General features: G+C 38.1%; 1 protein-coding gene across 5 annotated transcripts in view; it reads left to right on the top strand.

The window, feature by feature from the left end:
- Nucleotides 1-16073, top strand: part of LCOR (ligand dependent nuclear receptor corepressor) — a 92554-nt gene that overhangs the window by 26342 nt on the left and 50139 nt on the right. For 4 of the 5 annotated variants that reach the window (XM_088132193.1, XM_088132191.1, XM_088132194.1 and 1 more), the window contains exons 4-5: nt 4832-4964; nt 10209-10496. In XM_088132193.1, coding sequence (XP_087988319.1) covers nt 4832-4964; nt 10209-10496 — 421 coding nt within the window. Of the gene's footprint in view, nt 1-4831; nt 4965-7237; nt 7317-10208; nt 10497-16073 lie in introns of those variants that run through there. The other variant, XM_088132192.1, reaches the window with a different exon arrangement.

Below are 16073 nucleotides of genomic sequence, written 5' to 3'. Positions count from 1 at the left end.
GATTTTCAGAGGAAGCCATAGTAAATTGAAGTTGTAAGTTTGAAATTTCAATGAGTATTTCATAAATGTCAAATTAAAAACAAATCTGCATTACTTTGAAGTTGTTTCATTACTAGATGTGCTGCTTTAGCAGGAACTTTGCATGTGAATTATATCAAATAAAATAAAATGTACATTTTCTAAAACTATGAATTATCGGTGGGTTGAATTGTTTAATTTTCTTACTTTGCTTAATTCTAGCAGAGATGTTTTTAGGACACTTAATCTGTAAATTGCCATAAGCATTTGAGAGGACCAATTAATAATTTGTTTCTTCTCAAAACTGACTTGAGAGCTCCCCTTCTAGCTGATTTTTATGATTTACTAAACAGGAATCATATATCACTTCTTTTTCATTGTTCTCATTGTTAAGGATTTAATGGGAAATTGGAGAGCGCTCTCCATGGGAAACATTTGTAGGTTTCTTTGCAGTAAAGACTCTAAAAATTGCTATATAGAGTGGAACAGAGCTTAGCCAGAGTAGTGCTTTGTTTACAGTATTGAGCCACTACTTCTGAAAACTTGCAACTTATCACAAATAAGTTAGGAAAATGAAGACTATTCCCTAATACAGCCTTTTCTATTTTGGGTTCCTGCCAGTGTTTAGACTATAGCTGAAACTGTAGTCATCTGAAGGAATTCAGGCAGACTGTCTTTTTTCTCAAATCTTTGGTTCTCTTGGGTATGCTTGTAACCTGACTCTCTATCTGCTAATTGCAATCATATCTTGCTAATTAATTATACATTGCATGAAAATATTGCTCTGCAACAGCTCCTTATGGAATAGGGTTTTGGACCTATCACAGAATCTTATGCTGGCTAGCTGCAGAATCTTTAGGCACCTTTAAAAATATTGCCATTTCTTCTCCTTTACTTACATTAAAGGTAAGCGGAGTATCCTACCCCCTCATCCTGTCTTTGCAGGTAAAGATCTCTGGACATTTATTTTTATATCTAGTCACGGTATTTAATAAGTTTATAAATTCCTGGCCTGTTCTACCATTGTTCATTTTCTTTAAATCTGATTCCCATTACCACCCCATTATTAGTCTTCCATGGCATGAAATAGTCCTCTGTTTTACATGATCCTTATAGTTGTTCTTGTAGCTTTGCTAGTTCTGTTATGAACTTTAGAAATCTTTTGTGAACATATAATGTGATTGGGTGAGATATTTGAATTAAGTTGAATGATATTAACATCAGATTATATTATATTTGTTTTGTTTTGTCCTCAGTTAATATTTACAATTTTTAATTAGATTGAGATTAACTCACTAGTGGTTAATGGAGAGAAAGGGTATATGGGATATGGTCATTTCTTTAAAGGAGCACATTTGCCATTTGCAATATATCTTAAATCCAGCTTTATTCCTGGAAAATCAGGCATTAACTATGGTTAGAGTTTTCTGTCAGTTGCACAAATCAGACCTTTCAAATGTTCCATCCATCACTAGTGATTCTGTAGATAGAAGGCTGCAGTAAATTTAAAAAGATCTCCTTAAATTCAAATGTAAATTAGAAACAAGACTATTAATACACTGAATCTCGTGTACTTATGTTGGATTTTCAGATAATAATTTTGCCACAGTTGCCATAGAATCTGGACTAATGAGTAAGTTCAGCCTTGACAGAAGATATCAGGGTATTTATATGTATAATGAACATGTGATGTGAACATAGTATTCATTTTTTGAAGTTTGCCTAGATTATTTTGTTTTCTCTAGGTCATGAATACAAGAAGAGATGTCCAATGCAACCTGCAGTGCCCCTTTGCTCTCTACCAAACTCCCCTCCTGCCATTTTTTTTTTTTTTTGCACTTCTTGTGATGATCAAAAGAAAAGTAGGCAAATGAAAAGTAGGCAAAGTCACCTTGGGAGAGGCTTCTGTATAGTAGGGAAGCAGCTTTTTTCAATCAAAGTAACATTCTTTTTTCCTAATAATTTTATTAAAGATTATATAAAACAGATAAAACTAATACAAAAATCTAATACAAAAATAATTAAAAGAAAAAAAATAACATTAAGAAAGTGCAGGGAAAAAAATCCCCCCCACAGAAAGATAAGAAGAAACTTCCCCCTTCATCACCAGCAAGTATATTCAACATTAACAACTTATCACTGTCTCTTAAAATACTACCCAATACATCTTCATTTCATACTACACCCCATTTTCTATAGACCTGTCTCTAAATCCTCAGCTCTACTTATTAATCAACAAAAGGTATAAAAATTGACATAACTAACAACATAAGCATTTAGTCCCCCTTTCCATTTAAACATAATTCCCCTAACCTGTTTCTTAATAATCAAAATCTAATCCCAATTAAGAATTAAACATTACAAAAAGATAAAAAATAACCATTAATCATCACCAGAGATAGCAACACATTATTAATCCCAATTAACAATTAAACATTACAGAAAAACAAAAACAAACAAAAACACGACCAGAAATAATAATCCCTTATTTATACACCAAAAATAGCAATATAGATATTACAAATTAATCCATTACACTCAATGGAACACTTCCAAAACAAAAAACAAAAAAACTACCCTATCCAAAGTAACCATTTAACATCATCGAAGATAGCAACCTATTACTTTACCATAATGAAATAAACCAGTTTTTTCTTGTTCCTCCCATCAATCCTTCAATCCTATAGGTAAAGTTCTAACATCTGCTTTCTTCTACTATCCTTGTCTCTTCTCTCGAAATCCTTGTCATCTTTATCAGAGTCCATATGTAATTTCAATATGGCCACTCCAGTAAGTTTTTTATATTCCAGTTTAAACAGGTAATCCACATCCCTCTTTTGATACCTTATTTGTATATCTTTTTAAAATTTTTAAATGATCATCCAATTCCATTTTTAAATCCAATATTTCCATCTCTTTCTTATAGGTTATAATTTTTAAGACCACCTTAAAATCCATTTCAGTTATCTTCCAAGGAATCTGTTTCTCTTCAATAACAAGTTTTGGTTCCAGTATAGGGTTAAATAGTCCAAGCATTTCTTGAGCCAGCTTATAAAACGTTTCCTTTAAAGTAGTCCTTTGGTGCTGTCTAGTGATTAACCTTCAAAGTTTTGTTATCAAGTTGAAATATAAACATGATTTTTTTCCCCACACGAGACGATCTTTTTAATTAACTTCAAAGTCTTTCTTTAAATCAATTTCATCCAAATCCTTAGCATTTAAAAACTTACCAAAAAACAACACTATAATTCCCCTTTTGTTACATATTACAAAAAATAAATATCTTACAAAGCTGAAAACACAGTTTGCTTTCTTTTTAAACGAATTGAAGGGAGACTCACCCAGCGAAAGCCCAACTTGCGGTTCCGAAGGTTTTTCAATCTTAAAGAATCAGTAAGAAAAAAATTAAACTCCAAGGTGATTAAAAAGATGAGGTTTGGATGAATTTTGAGTCCATGAAAAGGCTACATTAATGGCTCAGAGCATGATGAAACCTGCAACTCCCAGCTGATCGCAAGCAACAGCAAAAATGTCAGTTTCTGCTGTCAACTCATAAAACAACCCAGCTGTCCAGAATGCGTGGGGGTAATCTCAAGCTCTCTGTTATCGAGAGAGAATTATCAGCAGTCTGAATCCTGCATTCAGTTGCCTTTTGGCCATAATGTTTCCCATGGAGCGTGGGGCGTCAGTTCACCATTCCTCATCGGCAGTGACTCCTCAATCAAAGTAACATTCTGATTCAGCTGCTTAGAAATAGGAGGAGGTTCCTTTCTTTATTAGGTTGCTTTGATCAAATCTTCATCAAAACAAATATTCTTTTTAAGATCTTCACATCCCTAGGTAAAAAAAAACCACTATTTTTGTACAGAGAAAAAAGATACAATTATATATTACTTTTGGAATTTTGTATGGCAGCAAATTATTACAAAATAAAATTAAAGCTAATCAAAATAGTTCTGTGCACTTTTGCAGTGTGGTCATTTACATGGGGTACATTTACTGGCGAGACCTTCAAACCAACAGAAGTTGTGCATCCCTACTTTAGCCTGTGTCTTGATACCAAAGGTTTTGTCAGAAAACTTCCCAGTAAATATGAAGAGAATTGGGTATGGCTGGAAGAAGAAGGAAAAAATTGAAATAATTTCCTAGAAGCAAGATTATAAGTTTAGATAAGTGGAGGTTTATCAATGAAGCTGCAGTTGGTAATAATAGCATTTTTCCCATCCTCTTTTTTTCCCCTTGTGTGATTTTTTTTTTTTTTGACCCTTGTAATGATGAGAAGCTGTTGCAATTTCAGTAAGGCACACTGCCGCTCTCCTCTACAATATCTTAACTGGAATTGTATTAGTTTTCTTGATCGGTTTGGAAGAAAATGCCTAAAATAGTAAATCTTGTGTTGTTATACACCTGTTGAATATAGAGGAGATGTTTTTTTTCATATTCAGTACTTTGATTTTATTACGCTAATAATTTAGGAAGGAAATCTATGTTTTACCAGGCTCAGAACTAAGTAACATGTGTGGGGTCTCACTATATAGTATTAAATGAGGCCAGGGTCAAACTAAAATTAAATTAGATTGCAATATAGATATTATATTTCTTCTTCCGTGATATATTTTCCCCTTCTGTAATCTAGAAATAATTCCATTAAGATGATTGAACTTGTGTAATAACTCAGCAAACCTAAACAGTGAAACTGGCTTGTATACCAGCATATTAAGTGCTTGACTGTTTGAATTGTATTACAGTTGTTTTATTAAATTTAACAACAAGAAGTCTTTGTGTTTTTACTCTTTTGTTAAATGTTTCACAGGAACATTTAGTCAGTCTGGATGATCCAGCGTTGGAAGTTGCGCACCACGCTCTGCTTAGACGAGAGCAAACAAAGATCATTTGGTTTGAGAGGCAAGCAAAAGAATTCCTCCATGAAGTTTTTTATCGAAAAGGTTAGACTTAATAGTTAAAAAAAATGTTTAATGTAATAGTTAGATTTATTAATTTTTAAATTTCTTTTGTGGTAGCTAAATATTGCCCTCCTCTCATCTGCTCATCAGCTGCCACTGCAACATATCGTAATGGCCTGCCAGTCTCCAATTTTTCCTGTCTCTTTCCTTTCCTTCCTCTACTTTCTTCCCCCAGCCTCTTCCACCAGTGACCCAGCGCAGCATATTTCAATAGCCTGCACACTCCTCTGAGCTTCCCAGTGCCTTCTCTTTCCTTTGCTCTCTCATCTGGCACCACCAGTGTGTTAGTGTGGCATATCTTTGTCCTCCATCTTCCCATGGCCATCCCTTCTATCCCTTCTCTCAGCTTCTGCTGTGATATCCCAGCATGGCACATCCCACCAGTTCCTTGGGATAAAATTATTTGGTCATGGAGATTTAGCCTCTAAATAAATTTGGTAGTCCTTGACTGTGTTTGTTAATCTCAACCTTCAGTCCTGCCCTTTCAACTCACCCTTCATGATGTCTTAGTGGAACACATAATTTTTTGACTGAACTAAAATAGTTTATTTTATTTTATTAAACCAATTTATATAGCTGCCCATCTCACCACAGGCAACTCTGGGCAGCATACAACAAAGCTTGTTCAGTTCAGTAGCTTTGCCTTTTCTTTGTTACCTGTTAGCATTTTATATTGTTTATTGAGCTGGTTGTCAAAAATCTTATCAAGTAAAGCTCCTCAATATAGGTAATCCTCAACTTATGACCATTTGTTCAGTGACCATTTGAAGTTACAATAGTGCTGAATGAATGGTGGTGATAACCAGTCCTCGGAGTTAATGGCCGTCCCAGCACCCCCGTGGTCACGATCTGGACACTTGGCAACTGGCTCACACTTATGACCAGTTGCAGCGCCCCACAATCACATGATCGCCATTTGCACCCTTCCCTGCCAGTTTCCCCAGAAGGCCAGTGGGGAAGCCAGCAGGGAAGGTTGCAGTCACTGGGGTAAGTCTTTCCCCCTCGTGCACCCTTGCCCAGCCCCTCTGCACTTGCACCATGCCAGCAATTCGTGCACCCTCCCCTAGCTTGCCATCCCTCCGCATACCCCGAGCTGTGCCTCCCTCACACACCCACACACCCTCCCCAAGCCTCGCAGCAATAGTCCCTTGCGCACCTTCCTCCACTTGGCCGCAGCCACCCAAGCCTCGCTGTGCTCGTGCTGTTCCAGCCACCCATGCATTCCTGCACACCCTCCCCCACCTGGCAGCAGCCACTTACTTGCCTGTTGGCCTGCTTGCGAGCCACCTGGGACTTGCGACTTCCTGCCGGCTTCTCCACTGACTTTGGTTGTGAGAAACCGGGAGGAAGTTGTGAGGAAGTCCGCTGCGATTCAGTTAACAACAGCAATTGAGACTGCAGGAATTGCCATCACTAAGCAATGTGGTCATGCTTAGTAACCGCATCACTTAGCAATGGAAATTCCAGTCCCAATTGCTGTCATAACTCGAGGATTATCTGTAATCCTTTTATTAAAACTTGTAAAATATTGTGACTTACAATGGGTCCTCATAAATACAACATTGCAGCGTCCCACGGTCACGTGATTGCCATTTGTGACCTTCACTGCCGGCTTCCAACAAACAAAGTCAATAGGGAAGCTGGCAGGAGGTTGCAAATGGTGATCATGTGACTGAAGGACACTGTGACTGTGTGGGATTGCCTAAGAATAGCGACTGGGACTGCCACAGCTACCCTTGTAAGTTGGCGTGGTCATGTGATGTCACAACCTAATGACTGTGTTGCTTAGTGATGGAGTTCCTGGTCCCAATTACCATTGGTAAGTGAGGATTCCCTGTATTTCCAAGTGCTGCTTATTTCTCTTTTTTAATAATAATTTTATTAAAGATTACAATTGAAAAGATAAAAACTAGTACAAACTAAAAAAAACTAAGAGTAAAAAGAGAAATTGCACAAAAGAAAAAGAAAGAAAAATAGAAAAGAAAGAAAAAAATATATATAAAGAAGTAATTTCCCCCTTCGTCACAAGTATAAACAATTTTAAGAACTTATCACCTTCTCTTAAAATACAACAAATACTCTCTGTTTCCCATATCTCATCTCTTAACTATAAACAAAATCTTAAAGCCTCACCATTCATTCCTGGTCAGCAAAAGTCCATTAAGGGCTATCAGAGATAACTGATTTTTAATCCCTTCAAATAATGTCCTAGAACTTCATTTCTTTTCATTTTTTCTTTGCCCCTTCTCAGGAAATCCTTCAAAACTTTAACGGGTCTTTTCTGTAAATCCAGTGTAGAAGAGTTATCCAAATCTCTCTTCTGGTTTGTTACTGGTATGTCCCTTTTAATTATTAAAACATCAACTGGTTTCATTTGTATATTCAGTATATCATCTTTTTCAATATAATTCTTGTACCTTATCATTTTTAAATCCACATTCAAATTAATTTCAGCCTTGACTGATAGAGCTTGTTCCTCTTCTGTAACATCATTTAGACACCATCTATCTATAATGACAGAAATTCTTAAAATTATCTTCTGTATCCGTTGTTCACAAATATCTTTCAAAACATCCAATGTTAAAGTATTTTGCTCCAGTCTGTATTAATGAGTTGGCTTTAAGTATTCTTCTTCAATTGTAATCTTTAGTTTCTTCTAGTTCCCTCTAATGTCCAACTTTCAAAGTCCCATCCTATCATTTTTTTCCCCCTAAGGAATCCAAACAACACCAGTTTCCCAATGGAAGGATTCTTATATTTAATTTCAAAGTTTTATTTCAAATCCATCTGGACCCTTAGTACATTTTTAACTTTCCAAAATCAACACTCTAAACGCCCTTTTGCTGTTTATTACAAAAAGTATTTTTTTTCTAAGTCCTTAAACTCAGAACATCTTTCACTAAGGAGAAGGAGCCTCACCTAGTGAATGTGATAAAAACTTGTCATTCCAAAGATTCATAATAGTTGAAAAGCAATAAAATAGTAATTCCAAAGTGATTAAGAAATAAGGCTCGGTTGAGCTTTATGTCTACGTAGGCCACATTACAAATGTGAGCTTAGATGGAATCCCTTGACTTCCAGCCACTTGACTCATAATCTTACTGCAAAAACTTCAGTTTCTGCCATCTACTCACAAGGAGCAGCTGTCCAGAGTACATGTGGGCTATCTCACAATCTCTCCTTTCTCTGGAGAGATTTCACTGGCCACGATCTAGTATCCAGCCACCGATTTCTGCCGTAAACACCATCCCTGCTCCTTCAGGGACATTTAGTTTGCCATGTCCTTGCTGGAAGTCCTAAGTCCTGCTTATTTTAATGGGAGAGATTGAGACACATATTTAAAACCCACCTTGCTTATTTACTGATAAACTTCTACTAGTATTTTCAGGCCTTTAGCAGAATACAGTGAAATCTGCTTTTGCTGCTTGTGTTGCTGCTGTGTTTTTATCATGTATATATTTTCATTTTCATTTATTTAACTGTAGCTTTGTTATACAGAGTCAAAATTCATAAATGTATAGAATAAAAACAGTAAACAATAAAACTCTTGAAATGATGGGATTGTTAAATGATTGATTTGCAGAATTGTGCCTTAAACTTGTCTTTCAAGAAGCAGTACTCGTGAATGATGCTGTCAAATGTTGGATTAGTAAGAAAGAGAATTTGTAGGATTACTAATAACAGTAGCTTTTATTTAGCACATTTCAAGTGTTCACAGCATATACATTATGCCAATTATCTTTATGACAGCCTGTTAAGTAGGCAAATATTATTCACATGGTACAGACTGAGCCATGGGTTAGGGAAGAAGAATGTGTATGATCATGCTTTTTAGACATCATGCTTATAGCAGTTTGGTTTTCTTTGGTGATTTAAATGTTGCAAACCTAGAATTCCATTGAAGGAAATCTCTAGGTCTCACAGATCTTCCATTGACTGAATACTATTAAAGTAGATACTGTTTTGTAAACCGCTGCCTCAAAGAAATAAAACCAGGTTTAATTCGTTTCCCCACTTCTGAAGAAATTTTAGTTTGGTAAGATTGTATGATACCTTTTAAATTTAGCAATATTAGAAATGAGATGGTGTTATATTGGTCTGATATAGGGTTTCTCAACCTTGACAACTTTCAGATGAGTGGGCTTCAACTCCCAGAATTCCCTAGCCAGCAAGGCTGGTTGGGGAATTCTGGGAGTTGGAGTCCACCCATCTGAAAGCTGCCAAGGTTGAGAAACCCTGGTCTAATGCATTCATGACATCAGTATTCTCTGAAACCAAAGTTAGGAAAAGAAGCTATGGAGAGGAAAAGTTTTGCAATTGCCACTTGTTTTATATTTCTTAAAAGATGGCAACTGTGGCCTGGAAGGCCTTTGCACAGCTTCATCTGGTATAACAGTTGCACCCTTTCCTAGATTGGGAGGCCCTCTAGAGAGTCACTTATGCCCTAGTTACCTCACAGCTTGACTACTGCAATATGTTCTATGTGGCGCTGCCCTTGAAGATCACCAGAAACCTTCAACTGGTCCAGAATGCAGTGGTGTAGGCAGTGAAAGTCATGCCTCGGTATGCCCATGTGACACCACTGCTTCATGAGCTGCACTGGTTGCTGGTTAGCTTCCAGGTGTGATTCAAGGCACTGGTTATGACCTATAAAGCCCTACATGGTTAGGGACAAGTTAATTGAAGGACTGCCTATCTTCTGTTGTATCAGTCTGCCCAGTGTGATCCAGCAGGGTTGGTGCAGTTCCAGGTTCTTTTAATTAAGCGGTATCATCTATTGGGACCCCAGAAGCAGGGTCTCTGTTGCGGTGCTGGCCCTGTAGAATGAGATTACTCCTGAGATCCAGGTAGCTCCCACCCTGTTGGCATTCCAGGGGGTCTTAAAGATCTGGCTCTTCACCCAGGCTTTAGGCTAGGATGGTTGGAGCCCTTTGTAGGGTATATGTATGTTGCTGTTGGCCAGATTTGCCATGTTGTTTGCTGTTTCTTTCTGGATTGTATATTGTTCTTAGTTTTTACTCTGTGAGCCGCCCAGAGTTAATGGGCGTTGGGCAGTGTCCAAGCCAAATAAACAAATAAAATAAATATGTCTCAGTCTTGAGCTTGCATTTTAAAATAATTGAACATGATACCTAAAAATATTTGGATATATTTAGGTTATTAATTTATAATTCAGGCTTTACATTTTTTTCGGAGTATTACAACTTCAAATGTTATGCCTTTTAGATAGTCCCAGGGTCTCTGACCCCAACATTCCCTTAGTGGCCCGCGAGATCATGCAGCGGATGATCCGGCAATTTGCTGCTGAATATACCTCAAAAACTAGCTCTACTCAGGACTCCAGTTCGCCCAATAGCACAAAGAACCAAAGCCTGCTGAAAGCATCTCCGGTTGCCTCATCCACTGCGGGTGCAACAGCTCAGAATCCCGTGCTCAGCAAACTTCTCATGGCTGACCAGGACTCACCCTTGGACCTCACTGTCAGAAAGTCACAGTTGGATCCTAGTGAACAAGGTATGCATGCCACATTTCTGTCTAATGTGTTTTGCAAGTAGTAATAATACGTTAGTCATGAATTACTAAATGAATAGAAGAATATATTATGACTATGAGAAGTGAATAAGACAAGTTTGGAAAATTTCTGCTCCAGCAGACACGTCCATTGCACACGAGGCCTCAAATTCTGGTTTCTGTCCCAAATCTGTCAGTGAGGTAGCTGTATTGTGAAAGCTGTTTCTGCCTTGTGGTCATACTGAGCATTGGAAGCATTGATGATCTATGTAATGTCAGAGATGAAAACCACATTTCAAAATATCTGAACATGTGCTGGACTTCAGAAGTCATGAAATTCTTCATTCCTGATGCTTCTGCAGTCCAATATTTGTCATTTCACGTTGGTGGTAGCTATTGTTTGTGTTTAAGCAGTAGTTGACCCTGATCATCATTTGTGTGTACCCCTGTCTGTAATCCTTATTTTAAAAGAAAAGCTTCATTTTTTTATGACAAATTGGACATGGTGAGCAATTTTATTTTTTTCTATCTGTCTGTCAGTTAATCACATTTGTGTGGCTGCTCAAATCCACAACACCTCTTCACTGTGAAATTATTAAAAGCAATTTGGAACAGTACAAAACAGAAAAAAAGTAATAAGCATCCAAGAAGAGCAAAACACACTTCTTTCGCATAGAACACTCCCACGAGGAGCCTGCTACCTACCCTAGCCCAAGCCCTGGGGAACAACCATGTTTTAATGGCCTGTTTAAACAAGGCCAGGTAGGGGCCATAGATGTCTGGGGAGATGCTGTTCCAGAAGGATAGGCACTGCAACAAAAAAGGCCCACTTCCTGGGTCCTATCAGATGACGCTGTTTAATTGAGGGAACCCAAAGCATGCCAACATTGTCAAATCAAACAGGACTGGCAGACACCACAGGACAGATGATTCCCCAGATAGTCAGGCCCTATGCCACTGAAGAGCTTTATAGGTAATAACCAGCACCTTGAATTGTACCCTGAGGCCTACTGATAACCAGCGCAGCTCAAAAAGCAGAGGCGTTACCTGGATATACTGTGACATATCCGTAATTCCCCATGCTGCCAACTTCTGGACCAGCTGCAGCTTCCGAGTGATCTAAAGTGGCAGCTCCCTGTAGAGTGCATTGAAATAGTCCACATGTGAGGTGATCAAAGCATGAGTGACTGTTCCAAGTACCTCTTGGTCCAGAAACAGGTGCAATTGATATACAAGATGAATCTGCAAACACTTTTCTGGCCACAGCTATCAGCTGCTTTTCAAGCAGGAGCTCTGAGTCTAGAAAGACTCTCAAATTGCTTGATTAGGTAAATGCATCTCCATTCAGGACTAAAGATGGAAAGTCTCCCATTCCATTGATCCAAATACCCATATCACTTGGTATGTAGATATTAAAGAGGGTCAGACAGCAAAGTCCTATGGCACCCTGCATGTCAGAGGCTTTGGCTCAATATAATTCCCCACCAAAGCTGACTAGAACCAACCACAGAAAAAGAACACTGTGTCCACTGCTCCTAATCCCTGTAGGCAATCCACAATTGCATCACCTGTCCCTGTTCTGCCAGGGGTCATAGATGAACACAACTGTTGCTGTCTCCATATTATGTCCTGGTCTGAAACTTGACTAAAAGGATTTAAATAATATGTTTCTTCCCAAGACCTCTGAAGCTGCAATTTGATCTTCTCAACAGTAATCTTCCCTAAAAGGGGAAGATTGTAGACTGGATAAAAATTGGGTTCAGCAACAGCTTCTTGATGAAGGGGCATACTACCCTCTTCAAGGAAGGCAGAACCACTCCCCTCAACAAAGCTGACACTACCACATGGACCCAGCCACCTCCCAGGCCACCTTCGCCAGTCGAGGGGCATGGATCTAACAAACAGGTGAGCAGTCCCAAGGACTCTCTCTACTTCCTCAGGAGTTACAGATTCAAACTCGTCCCAGCTAACCACACAAGACTGTTTCAGTTAGCTCAACAGGTCTTGCCCAGAATCCAAGTGAATTTGCAATTCTTTATCCAGTATATGCCTAGAATACAGGAAGGTCTCGATTAGTGTGGTTAATTAATCCCACAGTATGGTTGCATTATTCAGATTTGCACTATTCAAAGTGATATTTGTATGGAAAATATGGTAACTGGTTCCAGCTTGTTGGAAATAGGCAATGAAAAAATGTAAACATAAATTTTTATATGTATATTAATGAAATACTACAGTAAAGGATAAGAATATAATTTAATGTCTGGTTAACAAAGTCACAGAATAGCTTTAGAAAGCAAAATATAAACAAATTCTGAGTAGATTCAGGCATTCCAACATTTCATTGGATGATTAGCAGTGTCTAAAACCCCAACTGCAACTCTGCATGCACTAGCCTCAGTTGCACACTTGCTAACCTCGCACTGAATTTTGGATCACATTAAATGCAACCTGGTATCAAGTTACAATTCACACTAAATCGAATATCGCATTATTTGAACGCACACTAATTGTGACCTACCTGTGTTCTTCACAGCAGCCTTATAGATGGTCCTGTGATTTATCCCTCTGCAGCAACGAACAAGCCACCTTAAAGAGGGCCATTGGGTGACTATCTGTGGACACGATAACAGTGGAAAAATAACTAAGCTATCTGCCTTATCCAAGATAAAATCATGGATGAGGGAAGTGTTGTTACAAACTGACCAGGGTCCAAAGCCACTAGGATCCAGTGATCTGGCATTGGGGGTGAATACTTGAGTACTGGAAGGTAGGACCTATCTCAGCCATTGGCTCTGTCATCCCAGTGAGTGGCCCGTCCTAGGATTCCCACCAAAATTCTCATCAATTTTAATGGAACTGAGTTTGGCTTTTTGTTTAACCTATAGTTTGCCTGTATTGATTGCAAGAAACGTATGAATTCCTCATATTAATTACTTGCCCTGTGGTTGGATTATTTCAATGTTAACTTTATTAATAAGAGCATAGTAGTGTAATATTATATTATGATTTAATACTGCTGGTATTGCTTTTAATGTTGTTATACTGCAATAAAAGGGTAGCTGTATCTGCTTCACTGGACTAATGATGTCTGGGGGCAGGAGTTTAGGAGGAGAAACCTCACCCCCGATACTATTCATCTACCTATGGTGGATCCCTGTCTTTCCTTCAAGACATAGTCTTGCCAGCATGCGTGCTAATAAGAGAGGGAGAGCCCACAATCAGCTGGCTTTGAGTGCCCTCTGATTTTACTCTGGGCAAAAGGTGCAAGGTAGTTGAAGTAATGTGCTTTCAGAGGCTCCAGAATAAGTGAAGTCTTGCTTGAAATTTCATAAGCAAGAGGTTTCCTATTTCTAGTCTACTGGTAGAATACTATTTTTAAAATTCCAGAAATAGCTGAGTAGAAACCCAGGGAGAAGCAGAAGCAGAAAGGGAGGAGTCAGTGAAGAACAAGAGTTGTAATCCCATATTGTAAAGACTGATAAAGATCAAGACAAGTTTTATTTCCTGAGTATTGGGTTAGGTTTGAGAGCTAGATGCAGGTTTATTGAGAACATAATAAAAAGCTTTATTTTTCATGTTGAGTTTAAGCTGAGCAGGAAAGAGAGAGAGAAGCAGGGTTTATTTGTTAGTTTGTTTGTTTCTACAATTTATATACCATCCAATTTTCAGGAACTCTGAGTAGCTTACAGTAGAAATATAGTAAACTTATAATTGTATGAATTTATTTTTTTAATCAGTCTGATGCACCACCATTTGGGGATAGCATGATAATACTCATCCCCAAATGCCTTCCTGAAGAACTATGTATTTATAGCTTTCTGAAAGTGTAGTAAGGAGTGGATGGTTGTATATCTGGTGATATGCTGTTCCAAAGAAATGGGCCATCACTGAGAAGACTTGAGCCTTGGGTCCCTGAAGTTGGCCCTCCTGCAGTGATGGGACCTTCCACAAATACTCTCCCCATAGCTTAGTGGACAGGCAGATTCAGCTTGAAGAAACTGGTCACAAAGATATCTAGGCTCTGAGCCACACAGGGCCTTAAAAATGACAGCCAGCACTTTGAATTGCGCCTGGAAGCAACTGTCAGCCTTCGTAGCTCCTGTTTTAGCGGTGTTCCTCAGGCAAAGTTCAATGCTCCCTAAAATTGCCTGGGCTGCTGCATACTGTGATAGCTGAAACTTCCAGGTGGTCTTGAAGGATAGCTCAATGTAGAGCACATTACAAGAATACAGTTGCGTGGTGAGAAAGACATGGGTGACTGAGTAAAGCCTCCTGATCCAGGAAAGGTGATAAGAAAGATGTTAATTCTATGCACTGCTTCTCTTCCTTGGTAGAGAAACTCAAGACTTTTAATTGGCTGTCTGGTGATATTAACAAATAATACAGTTGTACAAGTGGTCCTCATTATCCATGATTTCATTACCTGCAGTTATGTGAATGCATGAAGGTTAAAAACAGACCAGTCTTCATTATTCACAGGAAAATATTTCATATATCTACAAGTTTGGCATGTGGTTCTGTTTTGGGGTATTTTTTGTGTATTTTTTACGTGTACATGTAAGGATGGGCTTTTGTGCATGCACAGAGTATGTTTTTCAAGGTCTCGTTATCCATTGTTTTGTTATCCATGGATAGTCTAGAATGGAACCTCTACAAACAATGAGGGCTTTAAAAGGCATTGCCCATTTGCAGATGTCAGAAGCAAAATATATATTACTAAGATGATGTGAGTTTGTTTTAACTACCAATTGTTTGAATAATTATTAAATCAGAACACATTGTGAGCATTATTTAGCTAGGAAAGAACTAAAAGATTTAAAGCTGCAATAAGCTTCTTCATTAGTGTGCTAAATATAGTGTAGATGTCACTTAGCATAGCAGGAACTTTGATCTGAATTTGCTAGAAAAAGAAAAGCTTGAATTTTTACTCTATTTCACAAAGCAAAACCTACAAACATAATTTTAGGATGTGGGCATTTATAAATACAGTAATAGGAGTGTACATTTTGAGCGGATATAAAGATTCATTAGTCAGACAACTACTATTTCCTTCTGGTTGCTTCTTTTAGAGTCGTTTATAATAGGGTTTTTACAAAGTTATGCATTTCCTAAAAATGATTGTTCTTAACTTATGCATTCCTAGGAGACTGGCCATGGAATTAGTTTAGAGAAAAGTGTTTCACTACCTGGGAAAATCCTAGAAACAAGTATCAAGCAGTGGGTTTGCAAGCACTTAGAAAGGAACAAGGTGATTACTATAACCATCACTTCATTAAAAATAGGTGGTATCAGACAAATCATACTACTTTTTTTTTTTGACAAAGTGACTAAATTAGTAGACCAAGGGAGTGCTATACATATAGTGTATCTAGACTTCAGTAAGAGATTCACCAAAGTTGACCAGAACTACCTTCTTGATAAAATAAAACAAAGTGGGATGGATAGTCCCACTACCAAATGGATTTGCAGTTGATTGAACAACTGTACCCAGTGTGTGGCCCTTAATGGATCCATATCTACATGGAGAAAGGTATGCAATAAAATACCTCAGGGTTCTGTTGTGGACCAAGTGCTCTT

The sequence above is a fragment of the Python bivittatus genome, unplaced genomic scaffold, assembly GCF_059951505.1.
Source record: "Python bivittatus isolate LINGU-HERP-01145 unplaced genomic scaffold, Pbiv_v1 ctg000980_np1212, whole genome shotgun sequence".
Lineage (NCBI taxonomy): Eukaryota > Metazoa > Chordata > Lepidosauria > Squamata > Pythonidae > Python > Python bivittatus.
This window is presented reverse-complemented; position numbering and strand designations above follow the sequence as displayed.